The sequence below is a fragment of the Cheilinus undulatus genome, linkage group 13 (genome assembly GCF_018320785.1).
Source record: "Cheilinus undulatus linkage group 13, ASM1832078v1, whole genome shotgun sequence".
Taxonomy (NCBI): Eukaryota; Metazoa; Chordata; class Actinopteri; order Labriformes; family Labridae; genus Cheilinus; species Cheilinus undulatus.
Window position 1 is genome coordinate 34206887 of NC_054877.1, and position 24869 is coordinate 34231755.

At 37.7% G+C, this 24869-nt stretch overlaps 2 protein-coding genes across 2 annotated transcripts in view; one reads left to right on the forward strand and one right to left on the reverse strand.

Annotated features, from left to right (window-relative positions):
* Positions 1-14212, forward strand: zbtb41 (zinc finger and BTB domain containing 41). The gene is made up of 11 exons (XM_041802791.1): positions 1-177; positions 1020-2218; positions 3338-3545; positions 4125-4194; positions 4314-4461; positions 4652-4781; positions 6258-6353; positions 6446-6552; positions 6702-6807; positions 6957-7045; positions 9720-14212. The coding sequence occupies exons 2-11, from the start codon at positions 1054-1056 to the stop codon at positions 10349-10351; spliced, it is 2751 nt and encodes a 916-aa protein (XP_041658725.1). The 5' UTR covers positions 1-177; positions 1020-1053; the 3' UTR covers positions 10352-14212.
* Positions 14047-24869, reverse strand: part of LOC121519814 (complement factor H-like) — a 23142-nt gene continuing 12319 nt past the window's right edge. Inside the window, exons 5-10 of the mRNA XM_041802792.1 lie at positions 19203-19250; positions 17232-17312; positions 16270-16431; positions 16012-16176; positions 14672-14697; positions 14047-14491 (exon numbers count right to left, since the gene is read on the reverse strand). Coding sequence (XP_041658726.1) covers positions 14480-14491; positions 14672-14697; positions 16012-16176; positions 16270-16431; positions 17232-17312; positions 19203-19250 — 494 coding nt within the window. The 3' untranslated portion in view covers positions 14047-14479. The remainder of the gene's footprint in view (positions 14492-14671; positions 14698-16011; positions 16177-16269; positions 16432-17231; positions 17313-19202; positions 19251-24869) is intronic.

Genomic DNA, 24869 nt, shown 5'->3' on the forward strand with positions numbered 1-24869 from the left:
TGAAGCTGAAGCAGCCAATGGGCGGACGGTTTGTTACGGTGTCGGACATTTCTGGTAGGGTGTTGAGGAGGGGCGTAGCGAAAATCTAGGAAATTATTGTTTATTCGTCTACATTGCATATTTGTAATGTCAGCAGGAGCGAAGAGTGTGTTTTTAAACATGACATGTATCTGAAAGGTAAGATATGCTTTGATAAAACAACAGAAACGTACTATTCCGAGGTTGCATTGAGGGTCGTTTGTCAACACTCTCCTCGGAGGGGTCCCGTCCGTTAGCCTGGTACCTTGATGGTAGGGGTCCCTGAGGTGGAGAGAAGATTTGCATTTACAGCCGTCTTGACCGGCCAACATGTCAGTGCGGCTACAACTAGCTTAATTGCACATAAACGGCAGGGCTATTCTTCTGTTGGGGTCCAGCATTGATGATAAACAGCTATTATTTTGCTATATATTGTTATATTGGCTATACAGACGTGAAACGAGAGCAACAAGCAGATAAAATGCATCATTTCAAGTACAGTGCTTTATGTTTTTGTTAAATATTTTACCAGTATGACCCCTTCTTGACATGCTATTGATACCACTGATGTGGTGTAAAGTGTGACACATTATCCTGTTAAACTATTTCCCAATAGGGTGGTCATGATACCAGAATATTAAACTTAAATATAATACCAGTATGAATCAGACAATATTGATATATGATTTGATACCATGCAACTTAAAATAATTATTTCTTTGCACTCAAAGTATTAGATCATTTCTTATTCTGACTTATCAAAAAATGTAAGCATAGTCTTAATTGCACGCCCTCTGTATTCATTGTTGCAACTCAGAAAGTGTGTTTTTTGCTTGCCTTTTCTGATGTAGTAATTCCACTGCAACGCATCTGTTTGACATCCTCATTCCCTGGCCTCTAAAGGATCCTGATCCTGTAAAAGCGTGATTGATTACCAGTCTTGTAAGAGTTCCCACCGGTGGAGATTCAACTGAGCTTTCTTACCTTTCTTTTGTCTCCAGGTGTAATTTATGGTGGCCAAAAAGACGCACACCAATGAAGAAAAAGCCTTGTAATCCCCTGCGCTCCAAACGCAGCAGGCAGGTCAGTGCAGACAATGAGGACACCATGCTGGCAGCAAACACCCCCCCACCAACCTCTCAAACTCCCCCAGGATCTACCTCTCAAACCAGACACCTGACTATGCCACAGCACAGTCACAACCTCCTCAAGTTTCTGAATGAGGACCGGACACGACAAAGGTTCTGTGATGTTTCTGTTTCTGTGGGTGGCATGGTCTACAGTGCCCACAAGGTGGTGTTGGCCCATGGGAGCAGCTACTTCCATGCTGAGCTTTCTAAGAACCCTACCATAGCACATGTGACCCTGGACCATGTGGAGGACTCAGTTTTCCAGCATCTGCTTGGCTTTTTGTACACCTCAGAGTGTGCTGTTGCACAAAGGGAGCTCCCAGCTCTTATAGAAGCAGCCCGATTCCTGGATATGATGGATATACTGAAGCTGCTTTGTGAGGAAGGGGACAGCAACCCTGTAGGTGTAAACCCGCCACATGATGAGATAAGAGGGTCTCCTGAGGAGGAGATATCATTTAGTGACTCGCCAACAGGTGAAACAGACATGCAGAGCCCTCCTAGTCATCAGTTTAGCGGTGAAAACACCCTGCAGGATGGCTTGGATGAAACTCTCACTGATGTACAAAAAAAATCAACTGAGGCAGAGAAGACTACAAGGAAATCAGCTAGAAGGAGAATAACACCTGTCAAGTACCAAAGAGAAAATATTGAGTTTAACAACTCAGCTGAAGAACAACAAAAGACTGAATCTGCAGGAGAGCCAAGTGGAGAGAGCGCAAAAGAGGCAGAGAAGGTGACTGTTGGAAACCAGGCGACACCTATTCCAGATTTTAGGGTTGTTATAGTGGGCGAAGAGGACGGGGAAGAGGATGGGGACAGTGAGGATGTAGTTGCTCAGAGGCAAGTTGGCGAGATTTTCACAGCAGAGAATATTTCAAGTCCTCATGGTTTCGATGCAGATGGAGCACAGAACGAGGCCGTCAGAGAGGTCAAGGTTTGTGCGTCGGCTGCCGGAAGCTCTCCTCAGAAAAAGGTGTACCCTGAAGGCCTGGCTCCAGTCATCATCCAGACCGCCAGCAAAAAAACTCTCAAGTGTCCTAAATGTGACAAGACCTTTGACCGAGCAGGTGGGAACCATTTAGTGAGGTCTGAACTATCAGTGATGTCATCAAAGTATTATCTTGTTGCTGAAGGTTATTGTAGCAGGTACATGTGTGTTTTTTTAAAGACACTTAGCCAAAAAAAGAAAAAAATTCAGGTGTGAAAGGTAAACTATCTTGTGCTCCCCAGAAACTACACTGTGAGTATAAGGTATTCAATAGGCAGAAGACAGTTTCTGGTGTTTATGAGAAAATATTGTGCCAGAAAAAGTTACCTGCGATCACTTAAAAGTACTTTGTGTGCACCAGAGATTCTCTGCTATTTTCTCTCATTGGATTAATTTACTGGACTTTTGTGAGAGTTTCTCATGCACTAGCAGTACTGCCACATGCAGACATTAAACATTTTCGTAAATACACTGAATGTTTTCATGTGGAAAAAATTTCCAAGTGGATCCTTTAAACAGTCTCGTTAGCATGTAAAACTTTCTACGAGCACATTAAACTGTCTTTTAGATCTGCCAGTGGCAGATGAATTGCAGGTGAATTTTAGCTTTAAACTAACTCTGTTTGACTGAAAAAATGTTGCCCATCTTTGTTTTAAGACTTTCACTTAGATCACTGGCATGGAAAAATTTTTGAAAGACCAATTTGTCATTAATCTTAAGTACTATCTTCCTGGTTTTAGTTGATTTGAGGCATTTAGAAACTAAAATAACTATATTAAAGTAATAACTCTTCTTCCTGAAGGACAGGTTGACTTTTTTTGCCCATACAGATAGATCATTAATAATGACAGTCTGTTTCACAACCACCTAAAAAGTCCTCACAGGATCTTTATAGATTGCTGATTCTATGTAAGAAAATGTTTAAAAAGTAAAAAAGTAGTAGTGCAAAAATAAACCCTTCTTACTGCACCTAATGCATCACTTGTAGCCATAAGTAATGCTTCCTTAAAGCTCTGGCTGGTTTGTTCTTGAAGAGCAGAGGCTCTGCTTCTGTTTTGTCCAATTTAAAAAAGAAAACAAAAAAGCCTTTTTCTGTAACAAATGAAAAGTACATATACCCTTAGTGTTATTATTCCGGATTCTTTAGTGTCTGACTGATGCAACATAATAACTGTTGTTAATTTTTCTGTACGATTAGGGAAATATGAAAGTCACACCAGAGTGCACACAGGAGAGAAACCGTTCCAGTGCGACCTTTGTTTCCAGCGTTACTCCACCAAGTCGAACCTGACCGTTCACAAGAAGAAGCACACCAGTGACACTCCCTTGCAGAGGAAGGAGCACAAATGTCCCTTCTGTAGCAAGCTGCATGCCACCAAGAAGACCCTCACCCGGCATGTCAGACGGTGAGACTCTCACCTTCAGAACCTTTCTTTTGTTGTAGTTTTTCTTTTTTAAGTACAGTTGTTACATTTCCCTGTTGTCTCATACACGGTGATGTCAGACAACACGATTGCATGATACCAAATTTTAAACTTTGGTATGATTCTTGTTAATATCATATGTGATGTTTTTTGTGATTCCACTGCAACAAATATAAGTTTGAGGCACCAAATATTAGGTAATTTCTTGTTTTCAATGAAATTCTGTCTAAACCGCAAAGTAGCCGGGCAATGTGTCTGTCAAACTGAACACCAGTTAAGTGTTGTCTGGATATTTTCTCCTATAGACTAAGATTTTTGTAAAATATAAGTTTGGAAAACTTATACCTAAGTTTGCTGATATGCTCATAGTGAAGAAGCTAACATTCTGACTTTTTAGAATGTACATTATTTGCTACGTTTACCAACTTTGTGTAATCATTTTCATGTTAACATGGCTAATCAGGGCTTAAACAAAGCTGAAACAAATGACAAGCCACTTTACTGGTTTTGCATGTATCTTTAAATGTTGATCAGTAGCGTCGGCTTTCTCTGTCCTGTCAGGTTTCATCCAGACAACATCCAAGAGTTTCTTACCAAGAGGAAAAGGAAGAGCGAGGGCTGGAAATGTGCTGTGAGAATTTATCTCAGTCTCTTTAGTCTTGGTCTTATAATAACATAAGCTGACCTCAAGTGCTGGAAATATTTTTAAGAATAAATTTAAGAGTCTTAACTTTTATTTTTCTTTATCAGATTTGTTTGAAGACTTTCAGCCGCAGGCCTCATCTGCAGGAGCACATGATCCTGCACACACAGGACCGACCTTTTAAATGTTCCTTCTGTGATGAATACTTTAAGTCCAGGTTTGCCAGGCTGAAACACCAAGAAAAGTACCACTTAGGTAAGAGATGAATGATGGAAATGCATGCTGAAGCCCTTGGTATTAAACATCTAGTTTGAACAGGACAGCTTTTTTACATTAAACTTACCAATAGAAAGTCACAACACACACCAATATCCAGCTGTTAGACTTATGTGAAAAGATGAAGTCTTCACCGAAACTTTGAAAGATGTCACTCTTTAATTGATAGGTCCTTTTCCATGTGAGATTTGTGGTCGGCAGTTTAACGACACAGGCAACAGGAAGAGGCACATCGAGTGTACACATGGAGGCAAAAGGAAGTGGACTTGTTTTGTTTGTGGGAAGTCTGTAAGAGAAAGGTACGCCAGAATTTTCCCTTCTATAACAGCATAATTCTGCTTGTTATCATGTAAACATCACAAACTTACTATGAACAATGATTATTCTCTGCCATTGGCTGTGGTTCTGTTACCTATGCTCCCACTGTAATGCTTCACTTCATCCCTCCAACCCCTGACCCCAAGTTGAAGATAGACACACAGTTAACTATGCATACTCAGTCACATCATGGCTGCCACATGTCCTCAAAGTTTGTTTGACGCACCGTCTGTGCACGTCCTCAAAAATGCAAGTAGAAAATACATCTGTGGTAGAGGCATTGTGGCAGCAGAGAAGATGTGACAATAAACACAGAAGCAGAAAACAACAGGTGAAAGTTTTAAGGACAAACTAATAGGTGAAGTCAACCATGCTCCTCATCTTTACAATATGATGTGCAAAGCAGTGACTTCCAGTTGAGTGTATCTATAGCTGTTGCCTCACCATGTTTCCACCCCACCGGGGAGGGAGTAATCGGCGAATGCTGAGATGGGGGGCACATTGGGATGGACCCAGGAATTTTTTTAAAGGATTCTTCACTATTGGGAGATAGGGCTAATGGCAGAGGTCTGCGCTCTCCGAGTGCTTTTCTAGTTTTTTAGTGTGTTAAGGTTTGCAGATTAATCATGTGTATTAACGTGTAAACATTAACGGCTCTAATTACTAAAAAAGAAAAGGTGACGATAAAAAGCCAATTCCCACTCATAGCCAAAAGCTGGGGATTAAAAATGCATTTTAGAATTAGATTTAAGACAGGCTGAACATAAAATGCAGAGTATTTAAGAGCTTTTTTTTTTTTTTTTACAATAATAGGAAAGTAAAAAGTAAAAATGTTCCTATTGGTTACTGATGTGAATATCACGTTAGTTCTGATCTCAGAGTTAATATTATAGTAACCTCCTTAAGTGCCTCTATGTTTGTAGTTTACATCCCACACATCAGATAGTTCTGTATGGTCTGTGTACTCTCTAGTAGTGTCCTCCAGAAACATGCATCGGTTGTATATTTATATATTGCCACAAGGTGAAACAGCAACTACATCTCTGGCTGAACAGCATGGCTCCACTAGATGTTTACAGATCTCCACCAGTTTCCATGCTTTTTTCTTATTTGACAAGTGTTTTAAAGGTGTATTTATTGTACTTTTTTGTAGATATCACATAATGAGAGATAAAAGCTGTTAAAAATGTCCTTCCTGGTTACAGCTACAAGCATTACTGGAATGCTTTGTAAGTAGCTTTTCTCCCTCATTATGGGGATAAAGGAAAATGCTGATTTACTATTTTGTTTAAAGGCACCTTATGAAGTATTGAATTCAAAACAGTCCCCAATTCAAAACAAAAATTAAGCATCATGTCTTTACAGGCAATTTCTTCTTATTGTTTCTGATTGAGAGCCCCTTGGCTGTGAAATTGATGTACTGTTCGTTTCAAATAAGGCTGTTTTTCTTCTCCTAGGACGACGTTGAGAGAGCACATGAGGATCCACAGCGGGGAAAAGCCTCACCTTTGTAGTATCTGTGGCCAGAGTTTCCGACATGGCAGCTCCTACAGGTGAGTCAAAGGAGATCTGAAGAATTGCATAGTTGAGAAAAATTCAGAATATGGTTTATGGGCTTATAATGAGTGAACTGTTCTCTATACAGACTCCACCTCCGAGTTCATCATGACGACAAGCGCTACGAGTGCGATGAATGTGGGAAAACCTTCATACGGCATGATCACCTGACAAAACATCAGAAAATACACTCAGGTAATCATGCCCCAACTTGATTGGTCTTGTGTTTTCTTTGTTTGCCTCTTTTTGGTAAAATTCACACAGATCAAGCTTGTTTGAGTTTACCATTCATGCTATCCTGTGAGAATTTCCTTTAGTTTCTTTAACTGAATTATTTTTTACAGGTGAGAAAGCCCACCAATGTGAAGAGTGTGGAAAGTGCTTCAGACGCCACGACCATCTGACCGTCCACTACAAAAGCATCCATTTAGGAGAGAAAGTTTGGCAAAAGTAAGTCTTCATAAAAGTCTTTTTTTAAATCATATATGTTTTTAAATTTTTTTTTTTTTTTTACCATTGAAGAAGATTATTTTCCCCTTCATCCCCCGTCGCCGTGGCAAACATTCATTTTCCCACACTAATGATACTTTTATTTTCAGGTATAAAACAGCCGTGCATCAGTGTGAGGTTTGCAAGAAAGAGTTTAAGGGAAAGTCTAGTCTGGAAATGCACTTCAGGACCCACTCAGGTAAAATAACAAAGATAAGAGATGCAGTATGAGGCCAATGGATGTTGCTTGCGAAAAAACACACCAGGTTATAAAACAATTTGGTCTGCATTTCAATTATCAGTTGTATGAAAGAGTGCCAATGCTTAAAAAAAAAACTCAGATCTGCAGCCCTAAATGAAGAGAGAACCCATTGCAAACATATTTGTGAAATCAGAGAGTGTGCAGAAGCTTGCCTGCAATTTCTGGTGATTCCCCAAAAGTGATTCCCCAAAGTTGCGGACTAGAACTTTGTTTTTTTGTTGTTGTGTTGTCAAATAAGGCATTAAAATTATTTGATATTTACTGGTTTTAGATTTAACTCTAGCTTTCTGGTGTTTTGGCAAATCTTCTTATGGACTGTAACTGTTAATTCCTTCTCCTCTGTGTCGCAGGAGAACTTTGACGTGTAGAAGGTCTTTCTCCCATCTCATCTTCAGTGGGAGTGGGTGGCTGGTTGACAGTAGAAATAACAATCGCAGTATTTCAAATGCAACTTTGACACTTTTAACTCTCACTCCCAATAAGGCATATATGCATCAGTCAGGGCAGAAAATAGGCCTTGTTGTGATTCTGCTGTTTGTTAATCAGTGAAGTACACACTTTGAAAAGAATTTAGAAAATACTCTTCCAAGCCACAAATATCTCACCATTAAAAATTCCAAAATATTGTAATATATTTTGAATTATATTATTACAACCCTGATTACAAAAAATGGGTCATAAATATGAATAAAAACAGAATTCAATGATTTTCAAATCTAATAAACACATCTCAATAAAGTAGGGACAGGGCAACAAAAGACTAGAAAAGTAAATGGTACTAATGAAAAACTGCTGGTGGAGCATTTTTCAACTAATTGTGTAAATTGGCTACATGTCAGTAACATGAATGGGTGTAAATGCAGTATTTTAGAGAGGCAGAGGCTCTCCGAAGTAAAGACTGGCAGAGGTTCACCAATCTGTGAACACTGTTCAAAAATTGTGGAAAAATTTCACAAAAAAATTGAAAAGACTTTGAATATCTCACCATCTACAGTCCATAATATCATCAAAAGATTCTGTGCACAACAGACAAGATTGAGGGTTAATATTTGATGCTTGTGATTTCATTAAAACAGGCATGATTCTATCATGGACTCAGGAACTATGGAACTATTCTATATATGGGCTCAGGAACACTTCCAGAAATCATTGTCAGCACAGTTCATTGTGCCATCCACAAATGCAAGTTAAACCGGTGTTGTGCAAAGAAGAAGCCAAAAGTGAACACAATCCAGAAACACAACCATCTTCTCTGGGTCAAAGCCCATTTAAAATGGACAGGGGCAAAATGGAAAACTGTTCTGTGGTCAGATTAATCAAGTCCTGTGGACTTTGGAGAAGAGGCACCAGTTGAAAAACCTGTGTCTCTGATGGTATGGGGTTGCATTAGTGCATATGGCATGGGCAGCTTACACATCTGGCAAGACACTATCAATGCTGAAAACTATATAGAGGTTTTAGAGCAGCATATGCATCCATCTAGACAACGACCCTTTCAGGGAACGCCTTGCATATTTGAGAAAGGGAGTGCTAAACCACATACTGCATCTCACAACAGCATGGCTTCACATTAGAAGAGTCCGGGCGCTGAACTGGCCTGCCTGCAGTCCAGACCTTTCACCAACAGCAAACATTTAGTGCTTCATAAAAATCATCCAGAAAAAAAGGCCCAGGACTTTTGAGCAGCTAGAATCCTACATCAGACAAGAATGGGACAACATTCCTGTCCCAAAACTGCAGCAGCTTGTCTCCTCACCTCCCAGATGTTTACAGACTGTTGTTAAAAGAAAAGGGGATAGTACACAATGGTAAACGTGGCCCTGACCCTACTTTTCTGAGATGTGTTGCTGCAATAAATCCAAATGAGCTAATATTTTTCATAAGATGGTGAAATGTTTCAGTTTCAACATTTGTTATTATAAATGAAATATGGCTTTATGAGATTTGAAAATCAGTGCATTCTTTTTTTCTACATCCTACACAGCGCGCCATTTTTTTTTAAAAATTGGGCTTGTATTGCTTAATTTCAATTTTCTTTTTTTCTTCCTCTATCGTACAGTGTTTTATTTATAAATCTTACATCTGCTCAGTGTTATGATTTTAATGATTGTCATGATTGGTTCCTTTGTGGCAAACAACTTTTAGCAATGTTCTTTCCCCACCTACTCACAGTCATGAGTTTTTAAATGTTTTTAAAACAGACTGAAATTAATTCTGATGCTTCATTGTGACCGGCTTCTTATCATCGGCTACTAGAGTGACTGCTTCTATGGTGTATATTAAAATGCCTGAAACTGCTACAGCCATGTGTTACACAAAGCAATTACAGTAACAACCACTGAAGAAACACAGACTATTTGAATGTTGAATGAAAGTAGTATGCACATTTTTGTCATTCATGCATGTAGAGGATAAAATCAGCTAAGAGATTAGACATACTGCTTTATCCACATGGGACAATAAAATCGGTGCAAACCAACAGTTTCTCACATGAGCTTTAAGTACTGATGCTGAGTTTTTACCACTGTACATTTGTGAGTCATGGTGATGACTGAATGATAAATGTTTTCTCCTGAAGTAACTGATTTTTCCTGTCGTTATCATGTAACAGGTGAGAAACCTCACAGATGTCCCGAGTGTAACCAGACATTTCGTATAAAGAAAACGCTGACAAAGCACATGGTGATTCACTCAGACGCTCGTCCTTTTAACTGCCCGCACTGCAGCGCCACCTTCAAAAGAAAGGACAAGCTCAAGTACCACGTAGATCACGTGCACAGCACCCGCTTTACAGAACACCCGAGCAGCAGCATCAGTGAGGTTAAACTTGTCTCTGTTCCCTTTGAGGAACCGTCTAAGTCATTCAGCACTGAACCGAAGTCCACACTGAGCACCCCTCCTCCTGCTAATGTGTGCGTGCCCGTCACTCTCGTTCCTGTCCAGATGGCAGGGGGAACGCAGGGAAACTTAAACCCTCACAGACCCCCGTCTCTGTCTGCCCAGACTCACAGCATTGTGAGCATGCAGGCTCAAGGACAGCAGCAGAATTCTGGATACCAGGCATCCTCAGATCTGGCCTTCTTAGAGAAGTACACCCTGACCCCGCAGCCGGCTAACATCGTGCACCCTGTGAGGCCAGATCAGATGCTGGACCCCCGGGAGCAGTCCTACTTGGGCACGCTGCTGGGACTGGATTCAGGATCATCTGTGCAGAACATTTCCAACCCTGACCACTCACACTGATACTCATCAGACAAAAACAGAGCAAACTGGGCACAGATTAGCTTCATTAGAGGTCATTTCCAGCAAAAAATAACAGAAATAAAAGACATGAAACTGGATTTTTGCCAATATTTGATCTGCTGATATTAACAACTTCATATGAGCCAATACAGATATTGATACCATTGCATTAATGTAGTTCGGACCTAAAACTTAAGTCTGATTTTACACTGAAAGAAAAAAATATTTGAATCTACTTAATTTTAATGTGTACATTGTTCCCACACAATCAAAATGTGTAGATCTGACATCCCTTTCCTCTTTATCCCAATCTAACTATTACTCTTTAGACCAAAATGTTTCCATCGAATTAGACTGTTTAAAAGAATCATGTTGAATCAACGTATTATTTTCAAATTACTATTACTCCAATCAGTTGTGTAATTGTGTACAGAAGATGCAGTGGATACCAAATACACATTGTTATTTTGCTACAACTATGCTTTTAAAAGCATCTTCAGGACAGATTAATGACTGCATAGACATTCATAAACCCAATATAAACTTCTCTTCACAGTAGATTAAGTGCATACAGAAACTAAATTTGTTTCAAACTGTGCATCACTAGTAGCAATAACAAAACTAGTGCAGAGTAATATTGTGGCAAGCTGTGGTGAGGATTGGCTCACAGACAGACTGAATGAGTTCTACAAGCCCTCATGCAGTGAGCATGAGCAGCTATTATTTATTTATAACATGGATACACATATACAGACAGGGCAGTCTGCACCATTAACCCCCTCACTCATGGTGTGCCACTTGGAAAGAACACCCTCCCCCAAAAACATGAACCAACAAACAAAACATGCACAATTACAACCCCACAATGACACACGAACATTATAGAACATCAGAAGAGTGAATTCCCTTGCACAAAACAATCTCAGCAGTCCCTGCTCCAGGCTTCCTGGATCGCCACAATATTTGTATTTACTTACTTTTTCAGTTATTCCGTTTGGAAAGGGAGCTTGTGTGATTCCAGAATGCGTGCCCCTTTATTTACCACAACCCACCATGCAGAATTGTCCAATGGCACGTCCTGGCAGTCACTGAATTGGCTATGTCATTTCCGGTGTTGATCAAACTCGTTTATATTACTTTTCTGTTTTTAGATTAAATCACTTTCAGTCAACTCAAAACAAATATGTAAATTATACATTCTTATTTAACATGCTACATCTATTTGATTAAACTATGTTTACATAAGGAATGTGATTTATTGTGTTACATAAACTCATTTAATCTTAGTAAATTCAAAGACCTGCCAATTGCCTTTCTTTCAGTGTACAGCAGAGACAAAACTACACAAATGCACTTATTTAACTTGGAAACGTTGAGTTAAACTAATTAAATGTTCATCCATGAATTTGCATGAATTTAAGATCATATTGCCCCCGACATAAAAACTATTTTTGGTATTTTAAGAAGAAAAAATGTGGCCTTTATCTTTTATAACTGAAGAAAAACCACAGACAGTTTCAGCTTAAATCTAAAATATAAGCTGAAAGAAAAATGTGCAAGAACACAGTTTTACTAACAAACACAGCTGCTCTTTCATTGTACAAAATGGGTATTTCCGTTTTCCCAAAGCCTGATGATCTAACAGTACACAGGCACAGAAAAATTTGGATGGTGACACAATTTTCATCATTCAGGCTTCGCATGATGCCACATTAGATCTGAAATGAAACAACTGCAATGCATTTGAAGTGCAGACTTATAGGTTTAATACAAGGGGTTGAACAAAAATACCCTATGAAACAATTTTTATACTAAGTCTCCTCATTTCAGGGGCTCAAAAGTAATTGGACGAATTAACATTACCCTTAATGAAATATTCACTTTTTATACTTTCTGGGAATCTTTTGCAGGCAATGACTGCCTGAAGTCGGGAACCCATGGACATCACCAAACGCTGGGTTTCCTTCTTTGTGATGCTTTGCCAGGCCTTTACTGCAGCTGTCTTCGGTTGTTGCTTGTTTGTGGGTCTTTCTGTCTTATGCAAAGAAATGCAGGCTCAATCGGGTTGAGATCTGGTGTTTGATTTGGCCATTGCAGAATATTTCACTTTTTGCCTCCAAAACTCCTGGGTTGATTTTGCTGTATGTTTTGGGTAATCGTCCAATCAACTTTGCTGCACTTGGCTGAGTCTTAGCCGACAGTATATCCCTATACACTTCCGAATTCACACGGCTGCTTCTGTCTTCTGTCAGATCATTAATAAACACTAGTGACCCAGTGCTATTGGAAGCCATGCATGACCATGCCATCACTCTGCCTTTGCCATGTTTTACAGAAGACGTGGTGTGCTCTGGATCATGAGCCGTTCCAAGCCTTCTCCATACTTTCTTCTTCCCATCATTCTGGTACGGGTTTATCTTGGTTTCATCTGTCCAAAGAATGCTTTTCCAGTACTGGAATGGCTTCTTTAGATGTTTTTGGCAAAGTCTACTCTGGCTTTTCTCTTTTTGAGGCTGATTAATGGTTTGCACCTTATAGTAACCCATGTGTATTTTCATGAAGTCTTGTCTGTATGGTAGACTCAGATACTGATATTTCCAGGAGTGTTCTTCACTTGGGTGGATGTTTTGAAGGGGTTTTCCTTCCCCATGAATAGGATCCTGCAATCATCCACCACTGGTGTCTTCTGTGGACATCCAGACATTTTTGAGTTCCCAAGCAGAATGAACCAAACTGTTAATTTGGCCTCTCCTACATTTACACTATCTTGCTGATGGGTTTCTCCTGGATTTTTTTCAGCCTAAGGGTCTGTTTCACTTCCATTGCGACCTCCTTTGATTACATGTTGTGGATTCACAGCAACAGCTTCCAAATGCAAATGCCACACCTGGAATCAACTCAACATTTTACAGGCAGGGAATAGCCCATGCAGCCCATTTAAAAGCTGGAGTCCATTGCTCAATTACCTTTGGTTCCTTGAAAAAGAGGCGGCTGCAGATTAAAGAGCTGTAATTCCAAATCCTTCCTCCAATTGGGATGATACCCTCATATTAAACCTGAGAGTCTGCACTTTAAGCCCATATTGATTACATAACTGTGTCAGTGTCCACATATATATGGACCTGGCTGTAAATATCATGAAAATGGGTTTTGTTTTCAGCCTCAGCTGTGTCTCTGGTTCTCATTGGTGTTTTGGGTTTTTTAAGAGAAACAGAATGAGTTTTGTTTTATATTTGCCTTTTATAAAGTGCTTTTAAAAAGTGAAAGCAATTAGTTTTAAACATTAATTAATTTAAGTAATTTAGGACTATTTTGTTTTCTTGTTTAATTCTTGGAATTATGTCTATTAAAAGATTGAGCAGATACAGGTTTAAAAATTATGAAACATCACTGATTGAAATGTGTTTGAATAAGCAGTTCATTGGTTAATTAAATTAAAATGTATCAATAAAAAAATAAAAGTTGACTGTTTCTACATCAGCTCACTGAAAAGTTTTGGGTTTGTAATGATTTTAATCATCAAGGAAAAGATTAAAATCCATAATTAAGAGAACATCCATTCAATGTAAGAGGTTGCAGTGTGTGTATTAAGTAATTTAAAAGTAAAAGTTAATTATACGTTTTTGTTAAAAGAGTTGCAGAAACAGGCAACTGTAAAGACTGAAACGTGAGAAAGGAATGGTTTCATCTTGAGGTTGTTTTGAAAATGAATCTTTATTTTTTATTTGCACAGTTATTGCTGCATAGATTTACTACCACACAGTTCGAAACCGCTCTCTTTTAAAACAGCATTAATGACCAATAAATTCAGTTCAAAAAAACATTGTTTATATACTGATGATGTGACCCTGCCAAGATCTCTAAAAAAAGCCAAACATTATATATTCAAGAAGAGTTTATTGAGGCCAGTTCATCAAAAAAACCTCTCATTTATGTTTTTTGCAGTCAAAAATGCTGCTCAGTTTAAGTTGGCATGTGTGGATTACTATGAAAAGGCAGAGATGTGTTTGTGAAACCTAGCAGTGTGTAAGTGCATTATTCAGAAAGTCTCCTGGGTGGTATTTTTGCAAAACAACGGGTTGAAAAATCCAGAGGCTGCAGTGTTATCTTCCCCTGTGTGGTACAGCCTTAACACACACCCTGGAATCAAGACACATGGTGTCACAAACAAGAAGCAGTGACATTAAATGTAAATAAAACTCATGGAAATAGCCATAAAAACAGTTGCACTACTTATTCGGTAAAACTAAAATAATGTGGTACAAAGTATCATAAATTCATAATGTGTACTTTAAAGAAAGATGTAAAAGTGACACTCACAAATGTTATTTGCCCCCTGTTACAACCTGGAAACAGTCACACAAAGACACAACAGTGAATATGAATAATTGTACACCACATACAACCCTTTAAGGGGCAAGGAACCATATATGGTCACGTCAGTCTACTTCCTCCATGGCCTCCCCCCAGCTTTCTGACACAGTAGAATCAGTCTGATTTTTCTCAGCCAGTCAGTGGAGAGCAGTCGATGTCATGGACAGTGGCATCACTCCATTGGACGAATCAGCTGTGACCCAAAATATTTCTGACTTCCTGTTTCCTCCAGAAAGTGCGTAATGCCTATATGGTTAGTTTCATCATCTTGCTTGGTTAGTTTGGATGTTTGGGCTATTTGTTTGGTACCAAAAGAGACGAACTTTTTGGGAGTTTTGGAGGAAACAGGAAATTTGAGACATGCTGGGCCACTGCTGGCTGGTCAGGTGGTGTGATGTCACTTTCCGTAACATTGACTGAGCTCCACTGATTGGCTGAGAAAAATTATACTGGCTATGACACGGAAAGTTAGGGGGAGGTCAAGAAGTGATCATTTATGGTCCCTTGCTACATAAAAGACTGCCTTCATGCACAAAATTCCAATTGCATATACCTCCTGTTTTATTTTTCATTTTATTCATGGTTCCTATGTTATCTGATCTTATCTATTTTACCCAATATAATTTGATCTTATCCTTTCTTATCTTATATTGTCTCATTTTATTGTATTTTATCTTATCGTACTAAATCATATCATATTTAATCATATTGTATAAAATCTTATCTTATGTTATCTTATTTGATCTTATCATTTAATTGTATCTTAATTTATCTAATCGCCTCTTTTCTTATGTCCATTTCTCATCTTAACTGATCTTATCTGATCTATTTTACCTTGTGTAAACTGATCTTATTTTACCTTCTTACCTTATCTTGTTTCATTTTATCTTATTTAATTGTATCGTAATTTATTTTATCATATTAAATTATATCATATTTAATCTTATCTTAAATATCTCTTTTATCTCAAGTAATTGTATCTTTTCTTATCCTTTCTTATCTTATATTGTCTCATTTTATTGTATTGTATGTTATCTTATCTTATCTTATCTTATCTTATCTTATCTTATCTTATCTTATCTATGTGACCTGGATCATGTTGCTCTGATGATGGAAATGATGAAAATGTGTTGTAGAGATTACCAACAGTGAAGTGATAAAGCAGATGATTAACATTCATTTCCTGTATCTTAACTCAAAATGGATCATAGAACCAATTTAGGAAATCAGTGATCATTAAGTATTTAATTTATTGACTTACAGATAATCTCTAAAGATATACTTACATCTGGATAACCAAAGTCTTCCTTTCATGCACCGGCCCACAGCGTAATTAGTAAAGCTCCACTTATCCACACAACGAAACTCCATTTCTTCTCCCTCTTTTATGAATTGTACTCCAACTGGAACCAAATCTGGGTGTCCATCAGTGTTCACAGTACAGAAGGCAACTGTACAAAAGACAAAAAACATTAAAATATGTTTTTGTCCCTAAATTTCCCCTCATACAGTCCGGTATTGTAGTAGAATAGAAGTGTTTTTACCTCTGCAGGTGGGTTTTTCTGACCATAAGCCATTGCTATAACAATACACAGTCGCTGGACCCTCCAGTTTGTAATAGTGATTGCATTGGTACTTCAAAAACAACTCAGTAGATTGAAAAACTTCACCATTTGGAACTGTTGGAGAATTTCCACAGTATGTGACTGGAAAATATAAAAAATAAGTAAGAAGTAGTGAGAGAGAGATACAGAAACAGGTGCGTTTTCGTAAACTTTAACCTAGATATTGTTCTTAGCAGCAGATTATCAATGTTACAATGTTAGACTCTCATTTAGCAGAAAGTAACTCACATCTGAAAGTGAGTACAACACAATCATACATCTAGACAGGAAAAGACAACATTAGTAAGTGCCACAAATAATTCAAGTCTAATGGGACACAGGTGCTGTCATGCAGTTCTAGAGGCTACGCATATGATGGATTGAACCTTTTTTTCTAATGATAAGCATCAGCAATGAAACAACCAATCATTAATGTGAGACCCCTCATCATCCTCATCAATTAATTTGCCTTCACTAACAAGCATTTGACTAAAGTGCCAAACATTGGGTTGCTCTCAAAGAGCTGGGTGCAAAACCCCCAGATGTAGAGTGGGAGAGTTTAAGCTAACTGTATTTAGGAGACTCGTTCTACCACTGGGGACAACAGATGGGAAGAGTCAGTGTTCTCCAAAGATCTGGGTCTGAAGTATCAGAGCAACAAAATCTCTTGAAAAGTAAGTATGCACAAGTGAGCTAAATATTTTAAGTCTTTTAAAGCAGTTTTAATCACTTTTTTATTTGACCCCAAATTGTGACTGCCAGATTGTTGGTTGTGAAATACTTTTAATATGTATGCATTTATCAAAACTTTCCAAAATGTGCTCTCAGTCCAAATGGACATTTATTCTAAATATTCAACATTTATTCTACTGTAATCCTGCATCATAAGAATTACAACATACGATGCACAGGCCGCACTGCACTGCCACCAGATGGAGTGCTTCCCCCTCCTGCAGCGCCATGTCCAGTACCCGGTCGGCTGCCTGTTAGAAGAGGTGGACAAAGAACACAACATTTTTACTGAGTCAAAGTAATAATACTTCTGGTAAATATAATTCAAATACAAGCAAAAGCTGCTCAGTCAGATTAGCAGGCTTTCCCACAGAATTGGCAGGGCCCCTGAAAAGCCCAGAGAATGGGTCTTCTCAAATGTGATTTGTTGATGCTGGCAATGTATGCGAGTCGTATCACTAGCATTGATGCAAGCGTCCTGGCTTCCCTCATTTTGGAGCTGAAAGGGTGTCAGGATATTACAGGGTTCTTGTGTTAAAATTATACAGTGCTTAACAAATTTATTAGACCACCTGTCATATTTGTATCAAAGACCATCCAGCCTCATGAAGTGCTTTAATGCGGACTCTTTCACTTTCAGTGAGCTCTCCACATTTTACCATTTTGAACAGGAATGAGGAATTTCAAACTGAATTCATCCAAATTTGAGCCGGCTCACTGGGCTTCTCTGAGAAGTCAGAAATGAATCAAGCATAACATTCAACCACTAAAACTAATTTTTCTGTTCAGGAATGCAAGTAAATAATTATAATTTGACATATTAATCAAGAAATATTAATGTGCTTTACTATTTTTTCAGTTTTTTGTAAATCAGTAAATTTGAAAATTCATGGATAACAATAATAATTATATTTTAGCATTAAAATATCATTTGGGTTAAAGAGTTTCTACATATTGGTGTATTAACCATTGCAGAAACATAAAAAATGATTTTGGTAATTACCAGTGCTGTTAATTTAGGGCAGCTGTGGCATAAATCTTACTTTGGTTAGGGTTAGGGTGGTCTAATAAATTTGTTAAGCACTGTATGTCCATACTACTTTGCAATATCTGCCACTTTTAACCAATTTTTGTCAGTTTAAAGCCCCCTTTTACCCATTTTGTTAGTTTTCTTGCCACTTTTAACCAGGTTTAGTCATTTTTCTACCACTTTTGACTATTTTTTCCCACTTTTACACATTTTTTGGTGCTTTATGCCCTTGTTGACAATCCATTTTTGCCACTATTTCTGCTACTGTAACCCAGTTTTGCAATTTTTCTCCCATTTTGCCTCTTTCTTTGCCAAGTTTTTGTACCTCTTTGGAAGATTTTTAAAACATTTTTGCCACATGTTGCCCATTTTTGCACCTTCTTTAAACCTAAACACAGTTTATTGCCTTTGGGAACTGATTTTAGAAAAATAAAATAAGATGAAATAATAAACAAACTTCAGAGTAACAGATTGACTAGTAAAAGCATACATGGAAATGTAGTGAAGTAAAAGTGCAATATATTTAGTTATAAGGTTAAAAAACACATAAGTGAAGTACATTGTCAAAAAAACATATTTAAGTACAACGCTCAAGTAAATTAACTCTTAACTGTCCACCTGTTTGGAATATTTACAGGCTATATATCCCTTTTATTACAAACTAGAGATCAGATACAAGGGTAAAAAACTGATATAGATTTAATACAGCACTGTTACCTCCACCTGAAGGTCTCAGTTCACGTTAAAAACAAAAAACCTCAGATGAGTCAGAAGTCATCTACACCTTGTGTTATCAAGTTTTTACCTTTTTACTACTCCCTTATTTTGTTTTCTATCCATTACAAGTTCCTTTTTCCTGGGTTAAGTTAATGTTATAAGTTTTGATCCAACTGTAAAAGCAGCTCAAAAATGTTCATCATGTCTTCTTATTGATATTGATACAACTTAGTGTTGTGTAAAAGCATGTCTGTATGCAAACAGGAAGTCCATTGCCATAGTTTAGTATCATATAAAAAGCCAAATAACACAAAAGCAGTTTGAAGGCAAAATAGTGTAACTTTGAAATGATTTTTAAAAAAAGAATGAGATGTAGATGTAGAGTGTCCTCCACCTCCAACTGTAGATCCACCCGATCCACTTTCTGGTCTGGTTGCTCTGCCTGTAGGGGAAAAATTGTACATTTAATAGACTTCACAAATAGTGCTTTTGGAAATAAAGCCTTTATCTATATAGAGCATGATAGCCACAGTCACACAGTAAAAGATTGTCTTGATTATAGTCACTCAACATCACATCAAATCTATTCTGTCATTGATGCGTGTATGCACACAAACCCACAGGTTGCTAAAAGAGTTTAAACAATCATGCTCTGAACTGTGCCCTGTCTAGGTCACATGACCAAACTGAGCACCAAAAATGGTTGCAAGGAATAAAGAGCAAAAAAGCTCTTAATTAAAATGAACCACTCTTGTGACAAAATTCTACATTTTCAAGCAATCATGTGGTCAATTAATTTCTTGTTTAAGCAAAGACATTAAATTCAAATTAATTTGAAAATTTTAATTATTATTATTATTTTTTTTTTACAATTAAGAGTCATTATTTACTACTTCTATTCACTTCCTTTTTCTTTGTGCCACCTCCCTGATTTGTAGTCAGATTTGTGCCTCCTCCCTCTAGTAGTCATACAAATTCCCTAATTTTCCTTTTTCCTTTCAGTTCTTTTAAAGATCATATGAGGAGATTTATCCAGCTAATCAAACTAACTGCAATGTCTGATATTACTATGCACAGCAGCCCAGTCTAAAATATGCCATTTGAGAAAATAAGTGTGTCAAAAGGGACATTTAAACATTGTTAACAGAGAAAGAAATGCTAATAAAGACAATATGTTCCTAAAAGAGCAAAATGCCATGTTAAACTGTTTCTTCTGAGTCTTAAAATAGTTCACAATGGTTGAAAAAACATTATAGCAGACTATGAAGCAGAGGAAGTTTAGCTGGCAATCTGCAGCTTTTGTGAATTCTGTTGGTTATATATCCTATCCTTTATCCTTAAGCACTATCTGAAAGGTAGAGGAGCGGGGCCTTATCTAAACTTGCAGAATCTACAAAAGGGTTATGTCAGTTGCACAGACTAGCCACCAGTGAGTTTTTTTTTTTTGTCTAATACTTGAGTATACACGGAGTAAACCGACAAATTATGGACACTGAGAAGCATGCATGAGGCAAACACTTTTGTATGAATATCGTGTACTCCTTCAGCAAAATGCGTATGTTAAAATGTTATGCTAAGCGTAATTAGCGCATTAGCATGCTAGCGGGATTAGCATGTATCTGCCAGTAGCAGCTAATGATACTGTGGTTGCGTGGTATGTTATTTTGTAAGCTAAAGTAAAGCTCACTCAGACTTTATGCAAGGATTAAATACGTTTTTTGACGATTTCAAAGTGACTTATAGTCATTTCACTGCACACAGTGAACCAGGAGGCTTTCTTTGGACCTGCTAGAAGTGTACAAGTCTCCATATTAGCTATCACCTGTCTGGACCATTGCCTTGGCTTTAAACCTCACTGACCGTTCCTGTGTGCCATCCATCACCCTCTCCTTCTGACCCAGCCTCAGACAAAACTGAAGGATTGGTGAGTTAAAACAAACCAGTTCCTATGCTTTTTTTCATGCTGTAGCAAATGCAGTTATGTTCATAACTTCCAATGTTTTTACATAAAAATCAGACCTGTAACGTTTATTTTGGGTTTGACGGACTAATACTAAAATGTGAACTTAAAGGGCACTCTTTGTCAAAATGTACTTAAACCAAAGGTTCTTGAAAAAAGGCTTTTTTTTTTTTGAAAAAGGAAATCCTTTTGAGTGTTTGTGAAACATATTTGATGCTTTTTTACTGTTTTCTTGATCTAATTCTCTTTTATTTAACTACATTTGACATTTTAATTTAAAGTACAGTATATGCGTCATGTTTACATTTTATCCATGTATGTGTTTTGAGTTAAAAGGGGAAGATTGTGTTTAAAAACAAATTCTTAGTGGGATTTTTTTTTCCTTAATAAATGAAGGTTCTGCCATTAAATTCAAAACTCTTAAAAAATTTACTGAAAATGGTTTAAAAAGCTAAAAGCAGGTTATTTTCACTTCTGTTACACAGGTAAGCAGCTGCATCATTAGACACGGTATTAAGCATGTAGAAACAGAGCTTTAACCATTGGACCAGGCTATTTTGGCTAAATTCTAATATTGAAGACATTAACCAGGTTACTTGGAGCCTAAACAGAAACAGTGGATCTGCATTTTTTTTTTTTTTATCCGGTCATCCAGAGATATTAACAGGAAGGACTTACCTCGTTAGTTTCATTCACAAAATATTGCCTGCTATTTTATCCACGGATGTCTTTGTACTGTTTCTACAAGCTACATAAAACGGAAAAAAAACAAAACTGTGTTAGCGCACTGCTCGTGTTTGCAGTATGTCGCCATTATTTCCTATTTTTAAAGCCTTTTGATGGTGAATGGGGCTCTGTGTTTATTTGCATTTACAGAACAAAGTGTTCAGGTGTTCACTGAGACATTGGGAGATGATGAGGACCAGACCAGGCGTGAATAGTGGTACTTGGAGCTATACTGGTGTCAACAACCTGGACTTACTGCTCACCCAGGTAGGCTCTCACTGTCGTTCTTAGCAGGCACTAATAATAATAATAGTAATAATAATTATATAGCACCTTTCAAAACACTGTTACAAGGTGCTTTACATCATAAAATCAAATAAAACACCAATTAAAAAACAACATAAGGTATAATTAAATAAGAACATTAAAGACATGAAGCACAGGAGCACAGTGTTAGCAGCATGAGATTAAATATGTCAGGTCATACAGACAAAAAGAAAATAAACAGGAAACTATAAATCGGTGACAGAGTCTAAACAGATAATCAAACAATAAAAGTATTAGCACAATACACAAGGGGGGTAAAACTATCAAAACAGATTTACTATAAAAAAGCCTGTCTGTAAAAGTAGGTTTTAAGGAGTGATTTAAAAGAGAGCAAGGAATTAGCCAGCCTCAGTTCCTCAGGTAGGGAGTTCCATAGTTGTGGAGCTCTTACAGAAAATGCTCTGTCCCCCTTAGTGACAAGGTGAGTTGGCGGAACACAAAGGAGGCTGCTACCTGAGGAACGAAGACAGCGGCTAGGCTCGTAGGGTGTTAGTGAGTCTGTGATGTATGTTGGGGCGAGTCCGTTTAAAGCTTTAAAAGTAAAAAGTAAATGTTTAAAATCAATCCTATACTTGACCGGTAGCCAGTGGAGAGATGCGAGAATGGGGGTGATATGGTCTTGTCTGTTGGAGTTTGTAAAGAGTCTGGCTGCTGAGTTTTGAATGAGTTGGAGATGAGAAATAGATTTTTGGGAGATTCCAGAATAAAAAATAATATCAGCACCACTCACTGTCTTTTTGCCTGTATGACTATTTTCCCTTTGATTTACACTGAGAGTTAGGTCTTCATAAATTTCTCTTCACTAACAGCGCGATCATGCTCATGATCAGGGGTGGACTGGGACAAAAATTCAGCCCTGGCATTTTCTGTCCAGACCAGCCCACTACATTATTCGTGGACACCATGTAGAAGTCCACAAATCTCGCAGCGTCTTCTCTTGTGCAAACTACAAAGGAGAGTCATATTTCTTGATAGCGGTTAAAAAATGAAGCACATAACAACAAAATCAAGGACTAAAATTGGCAGCTATAGCAATCAGTCAATCAATCTTTATCCATTATAGTGTCAAATCACAACAGAAGTTATGTCATGACTAGGGGTGTGACCAGACTAACAGGAAGAACCCTTAGTTAAAGTGTAACTAAGCCCCCAGGTTTTGGCTGCAGTGCCTCTGCACTCAAAATTCAAAAAATGCCTCATTGTGGGCGGGCTGGGAGGAGGAGCTAAGACCTGCCTGTCACTCTATGCGGCCTCCACCTGCACTGCCAACCAGACCCCCCTTCCACACACAAACCAAACAAGCACACATTTAGCTAATGCGATCCCCGCTTAACGAGCTAATAACGAGCGACAAATTTCTCACATCACTTTTAACATTTGCACAACAGCTGGTGCATTTCTGAAAACAATTAGTACAAACTGCAGAACCTCATTGATAACCCGCAAATTCATTCCTCCAAAGCAAGTATTCATGTCAACGAAAGTGAGTGTTTGATAAAAAAAGTCCTGACACCATGATTTATGAACAAGATAGTCAAATGGCTTTGTCATGTTTTCATTATGACACTTTACCAGTCTTTTCCAATGGTTCTTAACCTTGGGGTCGGGACCCTCTTGGGGGTCGTGAGACACTGAGAAGGGGTCTCCAGATGCCCCCAAAAAACTAAGGATGTTTTTTAAATACTTTAAAATACTGTTTCCTCTTTAGACCAGTTTTGTCAAATTTTTAACCCCTTTTCATCATTTTTCCCATCAATTTTAAGACATTTTTGCCATTTATCACCTATTTTTGTCAGTCTTAAACTCTTTCCACCACTTTTTTTCTGCCTGTTTTTGCCACTTCTAAACCAATTATTGCCACTTAAGCCTAATGTTGCATCTGTTGACCCATTATCACAACTATTAACCACTGTTTACACCCATTTTTCCCATTTTAACCACATTTCACCATGTGATATGCATAATTTTTTGTAGTGTAACCAATTTCGTCCACTATCTACCTGCTTTTCTCTTTCTCAGTTAACCCTTTTTTGCCAGTTTCTATCAATGTTTAATCCCATTTCACCAAATTTCCACACATTTTTGCCAATTTAAAGCCATTTCAGCCACATTTTAACTCCCTTTTACCACTATTTATGCCCATTTTTGCAACTTTAACCAATTTCTGCCACTCTTTTAATTCAGCTTCACCACCTTTTCCAACATTTTTTGCTATGATTAACCCATTTTAGCAATTTTTAAACCATTTTCATTCTTTTTTTGACAAAAGGATTTTACATTTTTAAGTAGGGCTATTTACTTAACGTACAAATGAATAAAGATATTTGTTCCTTTGATAAGAGTGGTTATTATTCAGATTAGATATAAGTTATGGATATCACAGCTTAACTTTACAGTGGACCATGGCTTTGCTGAGCTCCATGGGCCCTCAGTTTGGCTGGGCACCAGAAAGCTCTCCTCTTTATCCCCCATTTATGCACAGCATTGTCCTAGAGCAGTGGTTCTCAAGCTGGGGGTCGGGACCCCATTGGGGGTTGCAAAACACTAAGAGGGGGTCGCCAGATGCCTTCATAAACTGAGAATACTTTTAACCCCTTAACGCCTGCTGTCGCAAATTTGATACATACTTTTATGATACTTCTATCTAATGAATATGCTCAATAAATTACTCAAAAACACTTATAAATACAATCTCATAAATGATAAAAATGCCCTCAAGTGGATTATCAGTTACCAAAAACATGTAATGAATGAAATGAGATACTAAAAATATATATGTGTAAAATTTTTGGGGAAAATTTGATTTTTTTTTAAATTTTAGTAGAAAGTTAAATGAACATTTCAGTTCCAAAAAAATAGAATTTTCTGTCTGTTATTTATGTTTTCAGGCATTAAGGGGTTAAAATGATTTTTTTCTCACCCAGTTTCGTTACTATAATTTGCCACTAAATCAATTTTGCATAATTTGAACCCATTTTTTGCCACTTTACTCCATTTTAACACATTTTTATCCCTTTTTAACCAACATTTTTTGCCAGTTTTAACAAA

Bases quoted from the DNA above. Each gene is read 5' to 3' on its own strand.
- zbtb41 (XM_041802791.1), top strand. From the start codon at position 1,054: ATGAAGAAAAAGCCTTGTAATCCCCTGCGCTCCAAACGCAGCAGGCAG. The intron at 3,546-4,124 runs GTGAGACTCTCA...CTGTCCTGTCAG, and splicing joins CTCACCCGGCATGTCAGACG to GTTTCATCCAGACAACATCC. The intron at 4,782-6,257 runs GTACGCCAGAAT...TTCTTCTCCTAG, and splicing joins GGGAAGTCTGTAAGAGAAAG to GACGACGTTGAGAGAGCACA.